The sequence below is a fragment of the Dipteris shenzhenensis genome, chromosome 28 (assembly GCF_047967505.1).
Source record: "Dipteris shenzhenensis isolate YYH24624 ecotype China chromosome 28, Dip_SZ_1.0, whole genome shotgun sequence".
Taxonomy (NCBI): domain Eukaryota; kingdom Viridiplantae; phylum Streptophyta; class Polypodiopsida; order Gleicheniales; family Dipteridaceae; genus Dipteris; species Dipteris shenzhenensis.
In genome coordinates, this window is record NC_141623.1 from 24,672,765 (window position 1) to 24,698,114 (window position 25,350).

General features: G+C 45.4%; 1 protein-coding gene across 3 annotated transcripts in view; it reads left to right on the plus strand.

Annotated features, from left to right (window-relative positions):
- Positions 1-1,185: 1,185 nt before the first annotated feature.
- The window catches only part of LOC147883364 (arginyl-tRNA--protein transferase 2-like), a 53,458-nt gene continuing 29,293 nt past the window's right edge, over positions 1,186-25,350 (plus strand). For 2 of the 3 annotated variants that reach the window (XM_087399648.1, XM_087399650.1), the window contains exons 1-5: positions 1,186-1,545; positions 1,762-1,822; positions 2,054-2,238; positions 2,428-2,502; positions 23,048-23,164. In XM_087399648.1, the coding sequence (XP_087255774.1) occupies positions 23,068-23,164 (97 nt within the window). In that variant the 5' untranslated portion in view covers positions 1,186-1,545; positions 1,762-1,822; positions 2,054-2,238; positions 2,428-2,502; positions 23,048-23,067. The remainder of the gene's footprint in view (positions 1,546-1,761; positions 1,823-2,053; positions 2,239-2,427; positions 2,503-23,047; positions 23,165-25,350) is intronic. The other variant, XM_087399649.1, reaches the window with a different exon arrangement.

A 25,350-nucleotide genomic window follows, 5' to 3' on the forward strand; every position in this document is an offset into this window, starting at 1 on the left:
CTTGTCCTTCTTAGCCTTGTCTAGTACATTTAATGGCCATGTTAACATCTAGACTCGCCTTGTTGAGTCTCAACTTCGCAGCATGCAACATATTACGATAGTTTTTAATCTTGGCCATTGTGTACATTACAGACGGTGTGCCACGGGCACTTGAGATCTTGGAGGCACTCTGCATATCTTCAACCAATGTTGTGGCTTTGGAGGGGTCAGTAGAAAGACTCAACTTTTTTTGAAATCAATCGACTTTATGTTGAAGCTTGCCCTGCTGCTCAATGGTCCAGACCACACTTTTTGCAAATTCAGCCCAATTGACAATGTAAGCGTCCTTCGTGGGGTCGTTCCTTGCAGCCCTGCAATGCTCAAGGGCAAATCCCCTTGCAAATGCAACCTCAAATTGATTATTGGGGGGAGCCTCTTGGTACAAATCACCGATAAGGGCCCGTTCCTGGTTTTTATAGCTCTCGGAGAGGAAGTGCACCACCTCTCCAACCACACTATGTGTGGCTATATAATATTATGTAAATAAACTCATATTCATTTAAATATATTTAATACTAAGAAACTACACTCAAATATCTTGATTACTTTATTGTAGCTATTTTTAATGTGGAGATTGTAACAACAAGTGGCATTTTCTTGCTAGAGTGAACCATCGCAAGACCATCAGATGAATCACATCTCTCTTCAGGACGAGTCCTGGTACACAAGAGGTACTCTGATATTGGAATGTCTGAATATTAAACATCATTTTCTCCCATAATACTCCATGGGTGGGATAAAAAGTGAACCACGCCTTGCGCCATACTAGTTTTTTTTCCCAAGAAAAGGAAACTTCCATTAATGCTTGAAAAAACATCATACAACCCACTTACCAAGAGGAGCTAAGGATGGTAATAAAGGACTCGGCCTGTCAAAAGAGAAACCAACCTATGTCGAGAGATCCCGGCTAAACAGCCAAGGTGGTAGTCTACACATTGAGCGGACTTCCCCCGTGGAAAGGGTGTAGAAAAACTCCCTTACAAAGTGTGGTCATCGAGCGGACCTCCCCCGTGGCGAAAAGGGTGTAGAAAAACTCCCTTACAAAATGCTCCCGCCTCGCGAGAGTTGTAAGAGGACAAAGCTCCCAAATGGCGCACAAGGTAAAGATGATGTCCTTCCAAATGACCACCAAGAGGATAAAGCTCCCAAATGGTGCGCAAGGTAAAGATGATGTCCTTCCAGATGACCACCAGCATCACGACGGAGTGATCTGATGTCGTCCCATCACGAGGGTGATGTAAGGAGCTTTTCAACCCCATTCCATGCTCGTGTGAATTGTAGTAGTGACATTCTTGGTGATGGGCGCCTTCCCCCTAACACAACCAAAGACCTTTAGCTTTGGGAAACCATAGGTGTTAAGACAACGTGACAGATTGAAAGTGGAGTAACTACATCGTCATGTGAGCGATGATCCAAACGAAATTCTTGTAGCCTCACCCGCAGTGGTATGTTGCATGCCCATCAGTTGGATCGAGGGGAAATGGAAGCGCGTGCACTCGTCTCGAGGTGCGCTTTTGATTTGTTTTTAAAACAGTTGATCGTGATTTTGCTGAGTTAATCGGTGATCAAAAGGCTAGCGCCGTTGCTGTTGGTCGTGATGTTGCTGGGGTTGATCGGTGATCAAGTGGCTAGCACTTGGAGAAATAGACCTCGTCGAAAAGGAGTGCAGCAACTTTGCTTATAGCATTCTAAACTTGGATCTGCGCCTGTTTGTGCTGCCAGAGCAGGGCATAAAGCTATCATCGTAAGTAGCAGACAGCAACGAGGAGATGTTACAATCATGGTTAGTATGTTTGCATACCATTTGTTTCAATAAAGAGAAATTCGTGATATGTTACAAACAAGTATTAGTTGCTATTAGCAGATCAATATATCGCCCATTTTACAAGCTTTACGATCGGCAACACTCGTAGAGAATCGATCAGCTAGCTCTGTGTTATCTTCTCTCAGACTTTGTGATACAATTCCATCTTCTTCTTCTTCACTATCAACATCGCCGCGTTTTGTTAACCAGCAACATGCATCAACGCACAGCCAAGCCGTGCTGCTGATCCCCGTGAGTCGGAGTTGAGTGATCCTACTATTATCACGATCTAGGTACCCAAGAATGCCTTGAGCACACGTAAAGATGTGCTAACGTTAGATCCAGCTTTGCAGGCTGCCAATCAGCTGTAGGATACTTGGACAGAGTTCTTTAAGGTAATTGAGCCATTGACCTCCATTTTGTCTCTCTTCTGCAAATTCTATGGGCATCTACAACTGCAATTGCATGTGGTTTTGACAGGTACGAGAAAGAAGGCCAACCCTTGCAATTGGCTTGTAGTGGACATATACATGAACACGTTTTGAATCCCTCTGTGAATCAACGCAATTATTGTTTGCTCGCAGGAGAACATTTAAGCTTGTTGTGTTCGCCAGTGGGAGCATTTAATTACAACTCAAGGCAGTTGTGGAGCATCTAAGGTAACATATCTGCATTCGTGGGTGTTGATTGTATGAAATGCAAATTTCTTGGTTTGGTACCCTTCCATCACTCATTTGCTTTCTCTCACCTTCTTCCTTGCAAGTTCAGTAGGCCTTGTTTCTCTATTCCATCTTCCTTGGTTGTAGTTCAGCTTTTCAATTGCTCTTTTTTCTTTTTCCCTCTCTATATTGCAAGAGCAACACTCAAACAAATACTGTCACATTATTTCAATTGTCTCTCTTTTTCTTTGTCTTTGTGCATTGGGGAAGCAATTCTCAAAAAGCTTCCACAGTTGTGGTAAATAACACCACCAAAACAGAAAGAGAAAATGAAGGCCCTTGTGTAGATTAGGGTTCTCTCTGTGCTTGAAAAAACTTGCTTCCAAGATGTTTTATGGAAGTTAGGCTTTTTTGAACAATTTAAAACCAGTTCTTTAGCATTTTATCTCCCAAATTATTCTCTTTCATGAGCTTTTCTTTTAATTCTTCGATCGATTTTAATGCTTCTCTGTGCTGGTATTTTTGCGATACACAGCTGGGCCATGGGTTGGCTGCATGCCAGACTTGTTCAAACCACATTACACAATCCTCATCAAGATGTACTTGTGGTCCTAGCATAACTTCCGAGGCAAGAGGTTCTTTAGCAACATTGCCTCCCCCCAACCCACGCATACTTTTTTATAATGTTTGGGTAGGCAACTTCCAAAGCCAGAGTTGATCATATGCTACACATAAAACTGGATATAGACTCCACACATACTCGTTTATAATGTCTGGGCAGGGCAGCTTCCAAAGGCAGAGTTGGTTGTATGCTGCACGTAAAACTGGATATAGAGTCCACACTAGGTTCCCTAGGCTGAGTGAGAAGGAATGCATGCCCATATGATGAAAAGTACTCTGAAGTAGTGAAGATTGGCTTTGAGTCAAGTGTATATAATGGAAACATTTTGGTGGATATGTACACAGAGTGTGGGACTACGGAGGATGAATTGCATTTGAGTCAAGTGTACATATGGGAAACATTTTGGTGGATATGTACACAAAATGTGGTTCTTGGATTGCTATGATCTTGGGGTATGCCTAGAAGGAAGAGGATGCTTTGGCTTTGGAACTATATGAGCATATGTGCCAAGAACTTGTTATACCAAATCATAGAACTTTTGTTGGTTCATGGAAGGTTTGCACTGGTCTAGCTGCATCAGAAGAGAAGAAGCAAGCTGACGATGGTATTGTGAAAATAGGGTGCTTGAATAAAGGTAGATCCATCGCCTTTCAAGTAGATAGGGGTGGCTTTGATTCAGATGCCAAGGGTTGAAACTGTGTTGCTGCATTGAAGGCTTGTAGTAGCTTGATAGAATTGGAAGAGGGTGGGTAAGTTAAGGGGGAATATGTGAAAATGGGCTATTTAGAGAAATCCAACCTTAAGTGGTGAGTGTTGGAGGTCAATGTCCCCACCTGTGAGCCCCCATATGAGGACATAGGTTTATTGGACCATGAGGGGAAGGTGATTGAGGGCGGGCTGTAGGTGCTGCAGGATGCGCAGCAGCAGCAGCAAGGAACGGGCTGCAGGATGGGTGTGCGGTATTCCTCGTGTCCATGAGATCGCCTGCTTTGTGTATCGGCACAATTGTAGTGTACTCCAAGCATGAGGGGAGCCGTGACATTGCATGGTTAAACATCTGCGCTAAGATTGGGACCAAAAGCTCCTGCTCGTGTGCAAAGTACTCCGTACGCAGTCCCTCGTAGTCCTGGGCCTTCCAGTTGTGGAGCCGACGCAATGCAGCCTGCACATTCTGTCCAATTGAGTAAGGTGGATGTGGTGGGCCTGGGCAGGGAGGACATATCCAATGGTGCCTGTATTGGGACGTCATAGAGCGAGATCGCGTACGTGTAGATCAGTGATGGGGATGGGTGACTTACCCTCGGAGAGAAGCCCCATGCAAAAGTGGGATCCCCTCCCCCAAAGGATCTGATCACCCCATCCATCCTATGCAAAGAAAAGATTCTTTCTTCCGACGTGTCAAGCGATGTGATATCTGCTGAGCATTAGTCTTCGTAAGGTGCCCCAAATCTGGCTCATGTGTGAGGTGGGATCTCATCTCTCGACACTCATCATCGAACCATGGGTTTTGGGGCATCTTCCCAGCTAGGAAGCATGCTGTAGATCTAAAGGACTTGATAGCGGCATCCTGAACGACTGATACCAAAGTGTGACACATGGGCAAGGTCTGCATGGTGGGGGCTGGCAAGTCTCGTCCTGTGGTTGGCATGGAGGTCGAGACGCTGAATGCCAGATAGTAGTGGTCAGCGCCTAGGGGGGGGGCGCAGTGAGATCATGTGTGTATATGTGATACAAAAGCTGGCTATCCCAAAAAGTAATCCACTGTACTCGTCCCCCCTCTATGTAGGAAGCAGGTGAGCCCTCTTGTTAACGGCCATCTGAGAAGACTGTTGTGCATAATCAAATCATGCACTGCTCCCGTATCTACAGGTGTCCGGCATATCTTGTGATATGTGGTGGATCCTCTAAGTGCCTCGCTATCCCAAGCTTTGCTGGATCTATCTTTGGTACTCTGAAGGGGTCAGCCCCGAAGTCAAGTAGAGCGAGGGAGCAAATGAGAGAGAGAGAGAGAGAGAGAGAGAGAGAGAGAGAGAGAGCAGTGGTCTACTGTTGTATGGCCTCATGAATGAAAGTCGCCAAATGTCCCTGATCCAGGTGAGACAAGAGGCTGGAGAGCGGTTCGAATCCAATCTTGAAGAGACAGTCGTGACGACTTTGTACACATTGCAATTGAAAGCAAAATGCTCCTTTGACCCATTCACCTATAGATCACATATAGTGTAAATGCCGCCTTCTTGAGGTATGCCCTCAGCTTTCGCAGTCTTGATGCGTAGTGGGTGCAAGGGCAATCTAACTATATGTAGTCCCAAGCTCTCAAACTATTTGTGTGTAGACATGCATACCGACACCTCTGATCACCCTTCGCTGCTAATGCCATGCTTGAGGTTAAGGCCAGCCATTGTAACTTGCGTGACTGCCTAAGTTTGAGGAACCATAATTGCTGACTCGGTAGCTTCAGAGAGAGAGAAAGAAAGAAAGAGAGAGTTTATGAAAAATACGTTTTCTCTCATACTGTGCCAAACTAATAAAACTCCTCACATCTCTCATTGTTCTAAGCCTTGGCCATTCTTGAATCACTTTTGCTTTGTCAGGATCTATATGGATGCCTTCTTTGGAAATAACTCATCCCAAATAAACAATTTAATCTTTAGCAAAGAAGCATTTTCCATATAATTTATGTTCCCTTAATTTTTCAAGTGTTTTCCTTATTAAAATGGCAGCGGAAGATGCAAACAAACTGAAATTATAGAGCCACACAGAGAACACTAGAGATAACAAAATGTACCACCACTGATTTGCTGTAAATCAGCCCTTAAACCAGGGCAGCAACTGAAATACAAGATATCTTGAATAAGATAGAAAACAGGAGCTGCTGGAGAGGCTGAACTGAAGCAGAGAAAAAAGGGGGGAACACAAGAAAGCTGAAGCCTGAGAGCACGGAGGCAGGAGAAGCCTGAAACGAAGAGGCAGAGGCCTGGAGCGGGGAGGCAAGAGCCCTGAAGAGGCAAGATCTGCTGCGGGAGTGTGGGCAGCCAACTGAGCAGCTGAGAGGGGGCTCTGAGGGGATGGTCAGGAGCAGGCTGTATGCTGGAGCCTTGAGGAGCTGCAAGAAGTGATAGAGGAAATGAAGGGAAGGAGGCCCTTTTATAGGGCAGGCCAAGGGGGGGAGTCGGCCAGTTTGGCTGGACCGACCAGCCTGGTCGGTCAGGCCAACTGGGCCGACCAGCTGGTCGGCCAGCCTACCCCCTTTGGCCCCCCTTGCTGCATGGGGGCTGGTCGGCTGGCCACGCCTGGAGATGCTGAATCTCAACATTCCTAAGATGCATCTCATGTTCTTTCACATTCTTTGAATATACCAAAATATCATCTAGGAAAACAAAAAAAAAATCATCTAGAAATTCACAAAACACATCATTCATCATGATGAGGAGTGGAGCCACTAAACAGACTGATACAATGAGATGAGGAGTGGAGCCACTAAACGGGCATCAACACCCATGTTGAACATAAGAAAAAACCACGATCGTAGCAATACCTATACATAAAGAGAGAGAACTCTCTGAGCTCATGGAGACGGTGATGACCATCTGGGGAGGGCTGGTGGAGAAGTCGAGCCTAAGAGGGGGTCGGCTATCTGTGAGGCTGCTGTGGTGGCATTAAAACTTGTGATGGGACGTTGACGGCTGTCAGTATGTGTGGTCTGCTGTGGTCTCCTAGCGATGGTCCTGCGACGAACCAGTGCCACTATCACGCCAATCGGCCTTGTCCCCAATCTGGTGAGCATGGAAGGAAGGTCCCCTAGTTTGATCTGTATATCCACCGCTGGCGAGTCTAACGTGTCTCTTGCTCTCATTAGAAGCCCTTAGTCTCTCCGTGAACACTGCTGGTGGTCAGTGCTGTCTGGATGGAAAACTCAGCGATTGCGCTTTGAGTGGAGTCTGGCTATGTGGCCTGGTCTCGCCTCTGTGATTTGAGCAAATGCTCCTTGTGTCGGCCAATCTCATGGATGAAAGCTGCTAGGAACCTTTGGTCTATGTAAGACAAACAGTTGGATAGAGGGCCAAAACCATCCCTGAAGATGCTGGATAGAGGGCCAAAACCATCCCTGAAGATGCAGTGATAGCGACCTCTGATCTCATAGTACACCCGGCATCTGAAAGCAAAATGCTCCTTCGACACGATCTCCTAATGATAGTATAGAGTGCAAATGCGACCCCATTTGAGTATACCCTCAGCTCGTCCACTCAATGCGATGTCGGTGTCGATGAGATGCGGAATTGCCCCATAGATAATATCAGGGAGTGGGGCAAGTGGATCCATGTGCACCTAGGTGGATCAATGAAACCCTTTGCCGAAATCCGCAGACAATGGTCTCTGTAAAGATTGAGCTTCATAGGGAGCTCGGCGGGGTGCCAAACAGGTCTTGAATGTGTGTAACTCCAAAAGATCCTCTCGGATGACTTGGTTCACCTCGTGATATGTGAGTGGGATGGAGGGGGCTTTAACATTGTATTGGAAGGGAGGTAACTTGTCTTTGAAACCATCTGCATGTACGTGCATACTGATACCTCTTGTCACCTTGTGCTGCCAGTGCCATGGCCGAGGATTAAACCAACCAAGGAAGCCTATGTCGCCCTGTGGTGCAAGAGCCATACTGTCTAATGTTGTAGATAGATATTTAGATAGATAGAGAAAGAGAGAGACAAAGAAAGAAAGAAAGATGTATAAACATCCGCGGGAGGCCCTGTGGGCCTACGGGTCAAAGTGCAAAGTACACCAAAACAAAAACTCGTACAAGCCTCAATGGGCTTGAGCAAAGGGCATGCTAAGACCCTTGCTGAGTTTTATGAGCTCAATAGCTCAAGCAAAATCAAGTACAAAACATATGCTATTTGAAATAGGATGAGAGTTGGGACTTAGAAACCGAAACCCGACACTGTGGTGGCTTGTCTATGAGCGGTGAGTATGTCTCGGATTTGCGTCTGTCGAGCTGTCTCATGCTGTGGTGGCAGAGGGGGACGTGGTCTCCTCGATCTTTGAACCGGTTGAGCAATTTCAGAGTGACCCCTTGTTTTGGGCGGTCTCTGAGGAAAGCTGTGATAGGACGCACCTCAGTGGGTGGCCTCTGTGTCCCTCTGTCGGTAATCCATACTGCCTGCATATCACCTAGCTCCTCCTCCTCCACTCCGGTGTGTATCCTGGAGCTGACTCAAATGCATAAAATCCTGTGATTTACCGGTGTGTCTGGTCAGCCTCTGTATCCTGTGGTTTGCTCGCCACCTGCTGCTTTTTGATCCGTCGTAGCTGTCTCCCTGTGTCGGCGCATCTCAAGCAGATAGAGCCCAATGCAGACTTGGTCATGGAAGTGGGCCGAAGCTGCTCCCATCCTGATGGTTTCGTCCCCTGATCTCATAGTAGGCTCGGCAGGCCCAGAGAAAATGGTCCTCTGTCTCAATCACTCCCAGTGTGCATAGCATGCAGATCCGCTGCTCTCTGGGTATACGTGTTGCTCTCCTTGTCTCAATCCTTAGCTAGCCCGCATCTGTCTAACGGCAATCCTCAATGCATGTGAGACTCCTCTATCCTCGAGGTACTGGGGTCTTATGATGAATCCCTCCTTCGATACTCTCAGGATGTGGTCGTGGTAGAACTGGGTCTTGTTGGGGAGCTCTTGATCTCCCCCCCAAGTCCGGGATGTGTGGAGTTAGAGGAGATCTAACTGTATGATACGGTTAATCTCATCTCGTGGGACCGACCCAGGGGGTGCGTCCATGCTATCTTGAAAGGGGGGAAGCCTGTCCATCTGAATAGGGGGGTTGTCCATGCTGACTTGAAAGGGGGGAAGCCTGTCCATCTAAATCTCATGTGTGGCAAACCATGTAGATATACGTGCATACCATGTGTCCGCTCCGCTCTTAGCTAGTCGTTTTGATGACTTGAGAGCCAACCTTGGTAGTCTCCATCAGGGTAAGTCTCTTGTCTCTATGAATGAATGTCATTGTCTGGAAGATGGCATCGACTTGCAGTGGTGTCATGGCGAATTATGTTTGTACTATCTCATGTGGAATTGAGGGCTTACTTCGAATCAGCCTAGACCCTATAGTCACCTGTAGACACTCAAATCTCCTCCACTCTGCCAGTAGTAGATCACATCCCTAGAAGGGTGCTGCATACATGGTAGTCGTTCGCACTAGCGTATCGAAAAGCCAACACTTCGTCGGTGTATCCTGAAAGTGTGCCTGGAAGCGTCGTCTCTCTAGCCGCAGGCCAGAGCACTCCGTCGTAGAAGAGAGAAGGAGACGCAGCACGCGCAACACTAGGGCCCAGAAATAAGGGCTGGACCCCCCTGAAGGTCTTTATTAGGTTCTTATGGAGGCGTAAGTGCACATAATCCCCTTCTTCAAAAGACAGATACCTCCTGTGTTCATCTGCATACTTCTTCTGCTTGGCTTGGGCATCCTGCATATTCTTTTTAGCCAATTGCAGAAGGGCATCCATACTCTCCAAGTCATTTCTTGCTTGCTGATTTTTCACAGTCATGTCTGCAACTAAAGATGGCATGCCCACTGTGCATCCATACATAGCCTTGAACGGGCTCATGCCAATAGAGATGTGCTTGGTACTGTTGCAACAAAATTCAGCAAGTGCCAACCACTTATCCCAAGACTTCTGTTTGTCATGACAGAAATGCCTCAAATACTCCTCCAGCCATTTGTTCACCCTTTCTGACTATCCATCCGTCTCAGGGTGGTAAGCAGTGCTAGGTGTAAGAGAAGTACCCACTGCTGTAAATAACTCTGTAAATAACTCTTGCCAAAAGTGACCCATAAAATTTGCATCTCTGTCGTTGACAATCTCCCGAGGGAAGCCATGTGCTTAAAACCATGCTCGATGAACTGCCAAGCAACCTGTGATGCTGAATAACGGGTCTTAGTGGGTATGAAATGGGCCTGCTTTGTTATTCCGTCAACCACCACAATAATGCTATCCCATCCCCGCTCTGTGGAAGGCAACCTTGTGATGAAATCCATAGCAATGTGAGTCCATTTGCCTTCTGGAATAGGTAATGGCTGCAAGAGACCCACGGGTAACTGGCTGTCCACTTTATTCTACTGGTAGGGCAAACATTCACTAACAAATTTAACTACATCCCGCCACAAGCCATCCTAGATAAAGCTCTGTTTGACCTTTTCATATGTCTTAGTAATACCCGCATGTCTTGCCATAGGAGATGAGTGCATTTCCTGTAAGACCAGCAGTCGATACTTTGAATCTAGCACCAAATAAATTCTGTCGTTGCACCACAACAGCCCATTATACAGCTTAAATTCAGCATGCCCCTGGCTCGATGGCCTTTGTAACTCCACAAATATGGGAGCTGCCTTAGAATCCTATGTATTCTTCCTGAATACCATGAATCCACTCTTGGTAGATGGTAGAAATGGCAGACAAACTGCAAGCCCACATACGAAATAAGGCATGTGCAACCACATTTTCTTTCCATTTCTTGTACTGAATGTCGAAATCATAAGACTGGACCTTAGCCAGCCACCTCTTCTGCTTCGTTGACAAGTTGGGCTGCATAAGGAAATACTTGAGTGTCCTATGATCTGTCTTAACCTTGATTTTGCTACCGTACAGGTAGTGGTGCCATTTTTCGAAAGCATGGAGGATAGCCAACACCTCCTGATCATACACATGATAATATAGTTCCTTGGCATCCAATTTCTTGCTTTCAAAAGCATTTACCCCGTGTTCCTGCCTTAACACATGATAATCCTTTGCCACTGGCATCTGCCTCCACAATGAAAGCACATGAAAAATCAGGGCATACCAACACAGGAGCATGAGGGAGGGCGAATTTGAGGTCTTCAAAGCTGTAATGTGCATTTGTAGACCACCTAAAAGCATCCTTCTTCAAAAGGTCTATCAGAGGGGCTGCCCTCTTGGCAAACTTGCGAATAAAGCGCCTGTAGAAGGAAGCAAGACCTAGAAATCCCCTCAATTGAGTAGGGTTGCGTGGCTGCGTGTTACGCTCACGTTGAGGTAACATGATCTCGGAAGGGTTAGTGGACATTTTCCTTTAAGGGATCAATGTTTGTATTATATTTATTGGAGCTTCATGTAAATGGTCAAAAGTATTAATGTCAATGTCCTTGATGAGGGTGACAAGGCATTTACAAGATGGGTCCAAGGCTATGGGTCTTAAATGCATTAAGTGTGGAAATGTGCCTAGGGGCAATTGAATAAATTGATATCCCAAGAGAGGGGTAGTAAAGATGAGAATGAAGACATGTGGCATACTAGATCCATCTAGGGAATTGGGGCTTGGTGGAATTTGCGAGCAAGAGCTTTCACGTAAGATTCTATTCTATGAGTTTGCTACCACCGAGAATTGGATGGGAGGATATCTGAGTGCTTGCCCCGTGATTGATCCAAGAGATTTGGGAAGATGGAACATGTTTTACATTTGGGACTGCGTCATTTGGTATCAGAGCGTAAAAATCAGGTAACGATTTGGGGAGTCCACAATTAAGCTTGTGAAAGGGGCTAATCTAGATCATGAAAGGATTGTGCAGACAAGCGGCACGTTTCCTGACTGAGCGATGAGAAAAGGAGGGTGCAATGGGTGAAGCATATCAGGTGGTCGGAATTGTTACCTCGAATATGCATGACGTTTGCGTAGTGTGCATCTGAAAAATAAGCTCTCTATCGTTATCCACCTTAAGCTTGAGCAAACGTTGAAAGGTGCAGACCTTTGCGATCTTGCGCTAAAGGATGGAGTTAGCCCTTCGCTGATGAGCCCGTTCATTTTGTTGATGTCACGATTGACGGCTGAGAGTAACTAGGGGATTGCGTAAAAAAATTACGTGTGCCTCAGAGTTCCCTGTTTCAGGTCGAGAGCCTTGTGGGGAGCCTGTCAGACCATAGAGATTGCGTGGGTTCAGGAGTTCACATCGTTGTTATAGTGTTAGATTGCGGGTGGTTGGTGAACTCGTTTGTGATCGTCATGATTGACGGATGCTATGCCCACATGGTTGTTCATCGCTTCATTGCACAACTTATTTGTTTAGCAATGCACCAGCCTTAGTTTGTTGGTAGCCTCGTGTGCAGTAATAAAAAGAGAGGCTGGAGCTTGGGTATTTGTTTATAACGGCTGATCTTCTCTTGAATCGAGCGTAAAGGCAGGTGGTCGCAAGACAGATTATAAATACAGATTGGGAGTGGCTTACAAGGACTAGTTGATCTCTTCATGTAGCAAAAATATGACCAGGGAGCTTTCTATGTCTTTTAAATTTTGTTGGGGTATATGCTAGTTTATTTGCCCTCGGTATTTGAGTTATTTGAGATTGCATATATTTCCCTAGTGTAGGGAAAAGATATTCGTCTTGGTTCTCAGCTATTTTCAATTGATGGTTACGCCTGTTTAGACACATTTTGTGGTTGTGAGATTGAAAGCAGTTTGTAAATATAGTTTTAGGCGGTGTTTTATTTATTTATTATTAAAAAAAAAAAAACACCCATCAACCTAAATAGAAGTTGAAGAAGAAGCTTCTAGGGTGGATCCCGTAGAGTTGGGAGTCCAGCAGACCCCGCAGGTGTCGCACCCAGCAAGCCATATAGTGTTTCATAGAATTGCATTATTGGAGGATGCCTTGCAACAGATTTTAGCTCAACAATTGCAAGCAAATGTAGGGCAATCCAAGCTCAGAAAAATGGTTTAAAATGGAAAGATGGCCAAGTTGGCTGATCAAACATCAGAGGAGTTCTCTGATTGTTTTAGGGATGAGTTACCTTATGGGTTACCTCCAGAGCGGAATGTTCAGCATAAGATTGAACTAATCCCGGGGGCAAAATGTGTAAATAGACCTCCCTATAGGTTAAGTTTTACCGAAGAAGCGGAGGTACAAAGACAACTGGAAGAATACCTCAAGCTGGGGTAGATTCAATCCAGTTTCTGACCTTTTGCTTTGCTAGTGATATAAAAAAAAAAGAAAGATGATACTTTTTGCCTCTGTATAGATTACAGAGCATTGAATAATATCACTATTAAGCACAGGTATCCAATGGCTCGGATCGATGATTTGCTAGATGCGTTACATGGGGTCATAATTTTCAGTAAGATAGATCTTAAATGTGGCTACCATCAGATCTGTATTAGAGCCGAGGATGTGCATAAAACCGCTTTTAGAAGTAGGTTTGGACATTATGAGTTTTTGGTAATGCCGTTTAGACTTACCAATGCTCCTACTGCCTTCGTCATGCTTATGAACGATTTACTACATCCGTATATCGGGAAGTTTGTAGTACATTTTATTAACGATATTCTTGTTTTCAGCAAAAGTATTGCTGAGCATCATGAACACTTAAGAATAGTGTTCAATACTTTGAGGAAAGCCAGTGTTTATGTAAATAAAAAGAAACCTGTATTGTGTATGGTAAGACTTGAATATTTAGGATTCATTATTACTCCCGAGGGGGTAGAAATGGATCCAAAGAAAGTGGCTGCGATACTGACTTGGCCTATCCCTCAGAGTTTGACCGCTTTGCGATCATTCTTGGGATTTGTCCAATTTTATCGAAGGCATATCAAAGGATATTCCGAGATCTAGTATTGCCATTGACTGATCTGACCTCAAATAAAGTACCTTTTATATGGGGACATAATCAATAAGAAAGTTTTAACACCATAAAACGAGCTGTGGTCTCTGGACCGCTGGTGTTAAAAATAGTTGATCCCCAGAAATCGTTTTTCCTTGAAACCGATGCAAGTGGCATTGCGGTAGGAGGAGTTCTCCTTCAAGAGGGAAGGCCAGTGGCCTTTGAAAGCAAGAAGCTTTCTCCCTCTCAACGAAATTGGCCAACTCGTGAATTAGAGTTGTATGCTGTTATCCATGCTTTGAAAACATGGAGACATTATTGATATGGATCAGAGTTTTATGTTGATGTTGATCATGATACTCTGAAACATTTTTGTAAACAACCTGACTTAAGGGGCCGCCAAGCTAGGTGGGCAGAACTTATGTAGGAGTTTAACTTGTCTATATAAGGGGCCGAGAGATTCAGTTCTTAGAGAGCCGATGGGAGCAAGTCTCGTTCCCAGGTGCTAGGTCTGATTCTGGATTGAGTCACGGATGCGCGCCTGCATCATAGCGTAGCCCAAGGCCCAGCAGCAGATCCCAGGCTTCACAGCGCCACCTGGTGGTATGGGACACCAGGCTGGTTAGGATCTGGTTGGGAGTTCGTGCCAGTAGCTCAGCTCATGGCTGTTTGGTGTGTTCTTGTGTTTGCTTGCAGATCAGAGGTTTCAGGTGTGCTGGGGTCGTGTCAATTGGTATCAGAGCCAACTCTTGAGGTAGGAACTTCTGTTGCGAGAATTTTGGACGATTTTTTTTCTCCAGGTATGCCCTAATTTCGAAATTCATGTTCATTGCCCTGTAAGTGATTGATGGGTTCATCGTTAAGGGTTGGGGTTCATGATTGGGAAAGAAGGAAGGAGGAAGAGAGAGAGGGTGAATTCGAGGTTGATAAGTGGGGTTGGGTCAGAGAGCGTGAGAGGTGTAGCTTGGAGAGAGTGGAGAGGATTGTAGGAGAGGCGTGAGAGGAGTTGCTAGGCAAGCGATGGGCTGAGGGGAACCCTAGGGGATTAGGGGATTCCGTGTACGGTCGGGGCTGCACAGAGGATAGGTGACGCCATGCAGGAGTGTGTAGAGGGGTGCGCCATAGGCTGGAGCAGGATCGCGGCCAGGCTGCTATTTTGGGGAGGCTGGACGCTAAAGAAAGCACCACCCCTCCAAGTTTAGGAGGGTGGGCTTTCTTAGAAAGCTTAGCTTTCTAAAGCAGTACCTTCCACGTTATAGCCTGGCGAAACCACAGTTTTGCCTCAGCTCATGCTTGTGCGCACGAGAAGACCTCTCCACACCCCTTGCGGATTTCGTCACCTGGGTACGGTTTGTAGTAGACTTCTGTGCACAGCCAACAATGGGAGTATCCGGGTTCACTGACTCGGGCTGATCGTCAGCTTCGTACCTCTTTCATCAGTGAGCCTCTCTTCTCTTTCGTCACCTCCTATCTGGACAGTTTTTTCTTCTGCTCCACTCTCCTAGCTCCGATCCCACCTGTTACTTCTCTAAGTTTACTCCCTTCATCAGATCAGATTTCAGATATGGCTGATTCAGTAGACCCCCCGCTTGCGATGGGAGATCAGGATATGAACTACCATGCAGAGGATGACCAGGGTCTCTACGATGATCTGATCACGAAGAAAGCCTTCAGTGAATTTACCACTGCTCTTGATGGAAAGTTTGAGCAGGTTAACACGAATCAAACGGGGTTGACACAACAACTCCAAGGGATTCGAAGGAGGTTGTGGACGCTTGGTTGCACAAGTGGCAAGTACACTTCCAGTTTCACCCTTATCCAGATGACAAGAAAATACAGCTTGCAGCAGGGTTTATGTCAGGAAAGGCTTTATTGTGGTGGAAGGAACTCCAACCCAAACCTGCAACATGGATAGAATTCGAAGGGGTCTTCAGGAAGAGTTTCTAAAGAAGGAGGAAGATTATGATATCGTAGGCAAGCTCAAAGCCCTCGATATGTCCAAGCTGAATTTGACTTTTGAGGTTTATCTTCAGAGGTTTCGTGATTTGCAGACTAGAGCTACAAAGATGGATCCAGTGACCTTGTTAGGTTTCTTTGTGGATGGTTTGCCTGATCGTATAAGTTACAGATCAAGAAGAACAAGTGTACCGCGTTGCAAGAGGCCATGAATTACGCGTGCATCTATGATGATACCATGGCCAGCGCAAAGGGAACCACAGTTGCCGACATGGGTGGGAAGAAGAAGAGGAAGTTTTTCCAGTCTACCACTGGTATCGAGGAGTCGAAGTCTTTAGACAACGCCTCCAAGAAACATTCGACTTAGGCGAAGAATGGTCGTGCACGTTTCCTTCGTACCTTGAAGCTAAAGAAAGAGAGACGTTGCTTCATATGCGAGGAGCGGGGCCACACTAGGAATGATTGTCCTAAGCGCAAGAATCAGAAGCAAGTGCTAGGACCGAAGCTCCATGCGGGTCCAGGTATCAAAGCTAAGGGAGCTAATCAAGTTTCGATGACAGGTATTTCTGTAAATGTTATTACCTGCCCACTTTCTTGTAATTGCACTTTTAATAATTCGTTATTTGGTTTCCATGATCTTTTCCGAGTTTATGGAGAAGTTAGGGACCAAAGAGTTTACATTCTCTTTGACCCGAGCAGCTCTCACAACTTTGTTAATTACAAACTTGTGCAGAAGATGGGACTGTCCACGATACCTAGCGATCACACCTACGAGGTGCAGCTTCCAGCTTTGAAGCAGTTTTGGGATTGCAAGATTGAAGCGCTTTCTATCCGGATTCAACACTACACAACGGCTCTTACGTGCTATGTCATGCACTTGGAGCATGTGGACTTGTTAATCGGAATAGAGTGGTTTAAAACCCACGATATTCGGATTGGATGGAAGGAACATACTCTTTCTCTTTTGGATAAGGACACCCAATTTTGTATTCAGTGTGATAATATTCGCTCTTCTCAGGGACCTATTGTATCTGCGATGCAGCTTCGGAATATATTAAACACTTCTCATTATGATGTGTATCAGTGTGTTTTGATTCCGCTTTCTTCATTTGTTGTCTCTGTTAATAACAAGAATGATTTAAGTGTGTTTGAACATCGTGAATTGAGAACATTGTTATATGATTTCATGGATGTATTCCCTGCTCAATTGCCGGAAGGTTTACCTCCAGAACAGGTAGTAGACCATTGCATTGATTTAGTACCTGGGGCTCAACCTATTAGTGTTCCACCTTATAGGATGAGCCAGCTTGAGGAGGATGAGTTAGCTTTACAGCTACAGGATTATGGGCTATATTCGCCCAAGTTAATCATCTTGGGGAGCACCTGTCCTCTTAAGAAAGAAGAAAGATACTTCGTGGAGAATGTATATAGATTATAAACGATTGAATAAAGTGACAATTAAGAATCGATACCCTCTTTCTCATTCTGATTATTTGATAGACCGTTTGGCCGGAGCGAAGTATTTCACTAAGATTGATTTGTGTACGGGTTATCATCAAATCCGTATCTATGCTAAACACATAGATAGAACCGCATTCCGAACTAGGTATGGGCACTACGAGTTTCTCGTATTACCTTTTGGTTTGACCAATGCTCCTACCACCTTCCAGCAAATGATGAACGATTTGTTTCGAGATTTTTTGGGCAAATTCATTGTCGTGTTCTTAGATGACATCTTGGTATATAGCCGAATGCCAGAGGATCACATTGGACACCTTCGGATTGTCTTAGTTATTCTAAGACAGAATAAGCTCTATGCTAAGATGAGTAAATGTGACTTCTTTATGAAAGAGATCATTTACTTAGGACACAAGATTTCTTTTGAAGGTATTAGCATTGATCTGGATCAGATCGTATCTAGAAGGTTTTAGAATGGCCTATTTCTCAGACTGTGAAACAACTTTGTTCTTTCCTAGGATTCACGGTATTTCTACGGAAGTCTGTGCGTGATTATTCACACATCACGGCACCCCTGACAAACATATTGAAAGGTCGTGGACGCAGGTTTACCTAGCCGATCTCTTGGAATGATGCATTGAACAAGGCTTTTGAAACCTTGAAGTTAACTATCAAGGAAGCACCCATTCTTGCATTACCCGATCCTACCCGGCCTTATGTTTTAGAGGCTGATGCGAGTGATTTTGCGATTGGGGCAGCTTTATTCCAAGAGGGCAGACCTGTAGCTTTTGAGAGTAAGAAGCTAGACGACACTCAATATCGTTGGCCCACACTAGAAAAAGAACTCTATGCGGTTGTGTATGCTATGAAGGTTTGGAGACACTACTTGTATGGTTCGATTTCTTGTATTGATCGATCATCAGTCAATCAAGTATGTGTGTGATGGGTCTGAATTGCAGGGATGGAAGGCTAGATGGGCAAAATTAATGCAAGATTTTGATTTTGAAATACGTTATCGAAAGGTGGCGGATGCCTTAAGTCGAGTCAAGTTTGTAAATGCTATGTCATTTACGGAAATATCCTCAGACCTATTTCAATCCTTGAGAGGGCTTTGCGCAACTGATAGTGATTTCAGTTCTTATTAGTAGAGAGTCCAGGATGGGAGCTCCATGGTTGACCAGGACTCAAGGATTGTGCCACCTACGGTACAGGCGACGGGAGGTCAGTGGATGATTAGGAACGGTTTGCTGTTTCAGAATGGAAAGATATGTGTGCTAGATGTTTTGGATCTTCGATCCAAGATTCTCTAGGAGTGTCATGATGCTCCTAGTGCTGGACATCCAAGTATACATCGGTTTCTGTCTCTTGTGAAGCATATCTTTTATTGGCCTAAGATGCGTGCATTTATTAAAAGCTATGTGGTAGGTTGCCAGGTTACTAAGGCAGAACGCCTGCGCGGGTTTATTACAGCCATTGCAAATCCGAGGTAATAAATGGGAAAGTATTTCCATAGATTTTATTACCGGTTTGCCAAGAACGCACAAGGGTCATGACTCCATTCGGGTCATAGTGGACCGTTTGACAAAAATGGCTAGATTCTTACCTACTAGAACAACCATCTCAGCTGTTCAGCTGGCTTACGAGTTTGTGGACCACTTGGTTAAGCTGTATGGTTTGCCCTCTGACATAGTCAGTTATAGGGACTCGAAGTTTACAAGTAACTTTTGGACACTTGTTTTTGAGAAGTTGGCAACTACTCTAACTATGAGTTCCTCGGATCATGCACAACCTGATGGCAGTACAAAAAAGGTCAACCAATTGGTTGAAGATATGCTTTGGGCATATGTTTCTTAGAGACAGTCTTCATGGGAAGATTATCTACTTATGATAGAATTTGCTTATAACAGTGCAAAGCATTTGAGTACTGGGTACAGTCCTTTTATGCTTATGTACGCGTTTCAACCTAAGTCACCAGTTATGGTTGGGTTAAAGGGAATCCAAAATGATGCTGCAAGAACATTCTTGCAAGACATGTAAGAAATGTGAAAGGAGCACTAGCCGGATGCACACCAACGGGTCGGCCCAAAAGAGACGGCTCAGCCTGCATAGATGTAGAAAGCTGAGAGCCAAAAGATGGCCTGACATCCTGCAAGAAGGGGCTCTGTGGCACAGAAAATGCATCATCAATGTCCATATAATCCCCAAGCTGGGGTACATGCAATGGTCCAGAAGACTGATGCTCATAGGCATGACGGGCATCTGCCAGAAAACCCCTGCGTGGAGCAGACAAAACATCCTGACTCTCTGAATGGTCCCCGTACTGGGGTGTGGGCTGCTTACCCTTATCCTGCATAGCAATGGCAGATGTGATCTGCTGACTTGCTGTCCCATCTGGACAAGAGCTGTATCCTGCATAGCCATGGCTGTGGTAAGCTGCTGGCTGAACTCCTGTCCTATTTGGTGGAAAGCACCTTGGAGCATAGAGGAAAGGGCATCCAAAAACTGTGCCTGCGCTTCTCGGGATGCAGGAGAGAGAGGCTGAGTGGAAGGAACCTTTGCACCACCAGTGGATGCAGCCACTGTGGCAGGCACTTGCTCATATTGAGCAGCCTCATCAGTGTCATGCAATATATCACGAGGGTGACGCTTCGGTGCCATGGTGACTGGCCCTGGAGAGAGGAGCTCGAATGTAGGCAAGGAGAAATGGATAGCAAAACCTTGTTGTATTGAGCACTTAGATAGTGTGTGGAAAACATGAAAATGTCGAAGGAGAGGCTCAGAAGAAAGGTCATCAAAGAAGCTTTGAAACAGAGCCAAAATGGCTCTGAAAGGCCCCTAAAAAGAGACTGAAAGTGAATTGTTTACCCTCTTTTTTTGGGGGGGGGGGGTCCCTAAGTCACCTAAGACAGTTAGGACTCCTAACCTAAGACTAGTAAGACAGTTAGGACACTGACTTAGTCTAAACTAACCCTCCTTTAACCCTAGTTAGCACTAACCTAACCCAAGTCCAAACTAACCAAACCTAAACCTAACCCCTAACTAAACTAACCCTAGTTAAGTCTAACCTGGCCTACCTTGTAGACTAAGGTTTGCAAGGTGGTGGAGGCGGCGTGCGGTTGGCGGAGCAGAAGGTGGCAGGGCAGAGACGGGGTCCGGAGGTGGTGCAGCATTAGCGTGGGCATGGGCTACGGGGTGTTGCGCATGGAACGGGGATGGGCAGCTCGAGGGATGAATGCATGTGGATGGGCACCACTTTTGGACGGGCAGCTCGAGGGCGTGGCGATGGCAGGTCGTGTGGAGCTTTGGATTAGGGGGTTGGAGGGCTCTCATGGGCTGTTAGCGCTTGATTTGGGTGATACCACGAACAGCGACTTGCAGCTTGAACCTGCGGTTTTGCAGGGCAGCAGGGCAGCTCCTTTATGGTACTGTTGGCGTGCTTTGAAGCCTAGCTGAGGAGGGGCTCTCCGAAAACATTTGTCGTGGACTCTTCTCAGCTCTCCAATTTGGTCGTGGGCTTGTGCATCAGCTGGTGTTGCTGGCCTTGCATTTGTTAGCCTACGAGCTGGTAATACCTTGCTGCTTCTGTAGGCGTCTCAGCGTAGTGGTTGCTATAATGTAGGGTTGGTGAAGCCAACGGAAGCAAGGTGCTAGAGAGCGGAGCTCTGATACCAATGTAGTGAAGGGGGAAGGGGCAGATTTGGAGATGGGGAGAGAATAGTAGAAGGAAGGGAGGAGAAGAGAGGAGAAGGGGAAAGAGAGAGGAAGAGAGAGAAGGTGAGGGGATAGAGAGATAGAGAGAGGGAGAAGAGAGAGAGTGTGAGCGTAGGCAGCAGGTAGCAGGAAGGAGGAGGGAGAGTAGATAGGATTAGATGTCACATCAAAAGGTACCATACAAATCATTAGGGGCTGACTTATATAGTCCCCCTTCTTTCTCCTATCTTACCACCAATTTCCCTTCCTTTTCCCACCTATTTCCCACCTAGTTCTGCTATTTCCCACCTTCATTACAGAAAATTTCTATATAAGCTCCAAAATATCCATTAGAAACCTTCAAAGAGGCAAAAAAACGTTTTTTTTTTTGGGGGGGCCGTTCCGGCTCCGGTTCCAGCTCCGGCTTGCTTCCTGGAATGGTGTTCCAGACGTTCGGGGTGTCGGAATGCATGTCAGCTGGCTCGCCCTACTATAGAGCCAGTCTGTGATAGCCAACTATCACAAACTGGCTGACTTGCTATAGGCCCAACTGTTATGTGCGCTTTGAACCTGCTGCTGACTGTGCAGTAGTTCTACTATTGTTCTGCTGTCCTGTTGTATTGGGCTGCAGAGCTGCCAGCTAGGCAATCATGCCATGGGTTACAAATGCCCGTGAGATGTGGCATTGTATCAAAAGCCTTGCAAAAATCCACAAAGCCATAATCAACCATCTATCTCTGTGCCCTGGCCTCCTCAAATGACTCCTGTTGGTCCAGAGTTGCATGATCAGCTCGAAAGCTTGCCTGGCTAGTGGCTCTAAATCCCTCAGGCAAGCTTGTCCTGTTGCTGCATTGGGCTGCAGAGCTGCCAGCTAGGCAATCATGCCATGGGTTACAAATGCCCATGACATGTGGCATTGTATCGAAAGCCTTGCAAAAATCCACAAAGCCATAATCAACGATCTATCTCTGTGCCCTGGCCTCCTCAAATGACTCCTGTTGGTCCAAAGCTGTATGATCAGCTTGAAAGCTTGCCTGGCTAGTGGCTCTAAATCCCTCACACTCCGCAAACTGGCTAACTTGAGTGTCCAGCAGTGAAGCATAAAACTTGGAGATCACATGGCCAATCATATTTGTCTTGTAGTATCCCAGGCTCATGGGAAAGAGTGCCTTGAAGAGGGTAGAATACTTCAATTACAGAAAATTATGCTAAAGAGCTTTTTAGAGCACGTACAATGTTGGTTGAAAGCTAGAGGCTTTCCATGAAACTGACATGCCTCAAGGCTTAATTTATAGAGGTGGATAACTTGTACAGTTCGATCTCTAGAAACGATATGATTGCAAGCAGGGGACCAAGTGCCCATTAAGATCTGTACAACTTCATAGAGAGCTAGCTGAGGAACTTTTGAATGTACTTGATCTGTTGATGTGGCACGAGCTACAATTGAGATTGTGATGATGATGTGGTGCTCTCACAGGGACCAATTAGACCTGCCATATAGATGCTTTAGCTCTCGACAAGTATAATTCTACGTGCTTGCTAGTGACTAAAATGTTCAAATACATAAGGAGCTTTGACAAATACAAGTGGCTATGTACTATATCTAAACGAGAAAACTATGGTTTTGGACAGGTCATAGTTTTCATACTTTGTTTTCTGCATGCTTATCTAGGTTGATATATAACATGCTAGAACAAGCTTTGATTTTTTTGATATGTATTACTGCCTCTTCCATTAGAAGTAATGGAAGCAGGAATTTTGGGTTCTTGTGCAAACTTTTTTTGCTTGAAAAAATCTTCCCCTGTATGGCAGTAATGATCTGAGATTCAAATATCAGAATCTGTGCTTTGCTTTAATGAATGTTGGAGTTCATGGTAAAAAAAGCTTGTCACTAGAAGTTTACAGTGTTTATGAATGATCCTAATCCACTCTTGATATGAGTTTCAGCACAACTTGCATGTCTGGAGACTTGTGTAATAGTCAGTTGTAACAGCCTTTTCTTTCGCAGTACTTTTCTGCATTGAATTTTCAATTCAGATTCATTACTGTCTTTAGCTTTTGAGTTTGTGTCCCTCAACATGACTTCATCACTGCAAATACACTCAATGGAATTTCTAATTGCATTGTTTCTTATGTACTTTTATCGCAAATAAAAAGGTATAATTTCCATTCCTCTATTGCTAACATCTTGTTCATTTTTGCTGCCTTGGTTTGCAGATAGTTAGACTAACTGTAACATGGAGAGACATGAGCAGAGTGTGATTGAGGATCACGGTTTGTATGCCAGCTCTTGTGGCTATTGTAAATCTAATGGGCGAACAAGTATTGCATATGGTAAGTGCTTCGATGTGAAGTTGATACAGGTTCTATCTACATGAGATTAGTTGCAGGTTGGGTGTGGAGATGAGAGATGGACACACAACATAACTTGGGCACAAGAGAGCAATGCAGGCCAGAGGAATGAGTGGTCAAATTGAAAACTCTTAGGTTTATTGCTGTGTGTGTGTCTAGAACATTGAGCTAATTGTTTATCTATACAAGAGCTCTCTCCCCCAGATCTACTAGCCTAGAAGTGTCTGCCAACTATCTTCCAGTGGCCTAAAAATCATTCATGAATCTTTCTGAAACAATCTCTTATGTAGAGCCTTCCGAGACTTTTGAATATTTTGTGATTAGTTATGCCATTTTGATAGATTTGAATTTTCTGTTCTTCATGTCTATATATGGTTTACTGTTTTATGATCTAGTCACTAATTAAATGGGCATTCTGTTAGAGGATGAATTGGGCATGTTTCTATGTTCATTAGAGATGTACTGCTGCACTGCCTTTTGGCAGTCTTCTTGCTGTTGCCAGGCTGTCTCCTACTCAAAGTAGCAGGTGTATGCTTGGTGCACGCCCAGAATGACTCTTGATGCCTATATGGCAGGACTGCTATTCTTTGTTGCTGTGCTTCACATGCTGTCCCTACAAGTAGAGGGCTTGCCTATGTGGCTGTACCTGTTATCCTGTATATCCACGATGAAATGGTAGCCTCCTTGGGTGACTGCTCTATAGCTGCTCCAGAGATGGCCCTTACTGTCCCCAAAGCTCTGCCTGGTTAACTTAGCTCCCCTTCCTAAGCTACCGAATCACGACACATGCATCTTAGTTGGCAGTGGATGCATGTTGCATTAACTTCTAGATTGCCTGAGCTAAGGTTTTCACTTTTGTGGACTTGCTGTGGGATATCTGCCATGATAGGCTATGTGCATGCCCTTCCGGCCATCAATACAGAAGCTAAGTATTATGTCTGAATTTATGAGATAAACACTCGAAATGCAAGACACTTGGTCATTAGCATTCAAATCCCGCTTTAGTGACCAAGTTGTCTCATAAGCCTAAACCCTCTTTGACCTAGGAAAAGAATTGAGTATCGTCAGGTCTAGAAACATATCGGCCAAACAGACAGAATTGTCTTGCAAAAGTCGAGCATGAAGGTCCGTCCTCATCCGAAAAAGAAAATCTCGAGCAGTAGAACATGTCCAAAAGAGATGTAGCATAGTCTCCCTTGGATGTGAACAAGTAGGGCAGCTGAGGGAGCAATACACTGAGCAGCCAATATGGAAGGGCCCCTACCAAATAGCTCCACAAGGCAGGGGATTCCATGGACCTGAGTAACTACAGGACTATCATGATTAGACATGTGATGTCCAAGATTTGCAGCAGTATTGGATGCGTCGGTCAGCCTGTTTGTAGAGATGAGAGGGCTCAGAGCAGAGGATCAGGCCAGTTTCAGGCGAGACCATGGGACTATGGATCACATATTCACACTCAGGAGTGTCATTGAGGAGGCCAGATCACGGAAGGAGAGGGTATATTGTTACTTTGTGGATTTCCGCAAAGCCTTTGACACAGTACCTCGAGCTCATCTCATCACACGCCTACAGACACTGGGATTTGATCAGGAGATCATTTGGGCAGTCATGGCATTTTATGAGAGAGTCTCAGGCTGAGTTCGGACAGGCGCAGGTTGGACAGATGAGATCTTGAGTAGCATAGGGGTCAAACAGGTTGTCCCTTATCACCAACCCTGTTTGGCCTCTACATCGATGAGCTTGAGACTTTCATGGGGGCTTCCGGAGGGACCGGTTGCTCACTTACCGGGATCATCATCAGGATTCTTCTTTATGCATATGACGTGGCACTCTTGTCGTCCACACCCGAGGGGCTTCAGCGACACCTGGATGCACTGCAGGCTTTTTGTTTATCCGATGATTTGGAGGTCAACCTTGGCAAGACCAAGGTCATGATCTTCAACACCTCTCGAGCAAACATGCAACGGACGCAGTTACTTTCGGTGGGTCACCAGTTGAGATCATATCCTCATACACTTACTGGGGGGTCATCCTCTCCGGCCCGATCTTCACGATGAGACCAGCAATGCAGGCCAGACTAAGTAGGGGATACGCCTCACTGGCTTAGCTAGAGAGACAGTGCTTCCACTCCCACTTTCAAGACCCTCGGACAAAGGCTCTTCTCT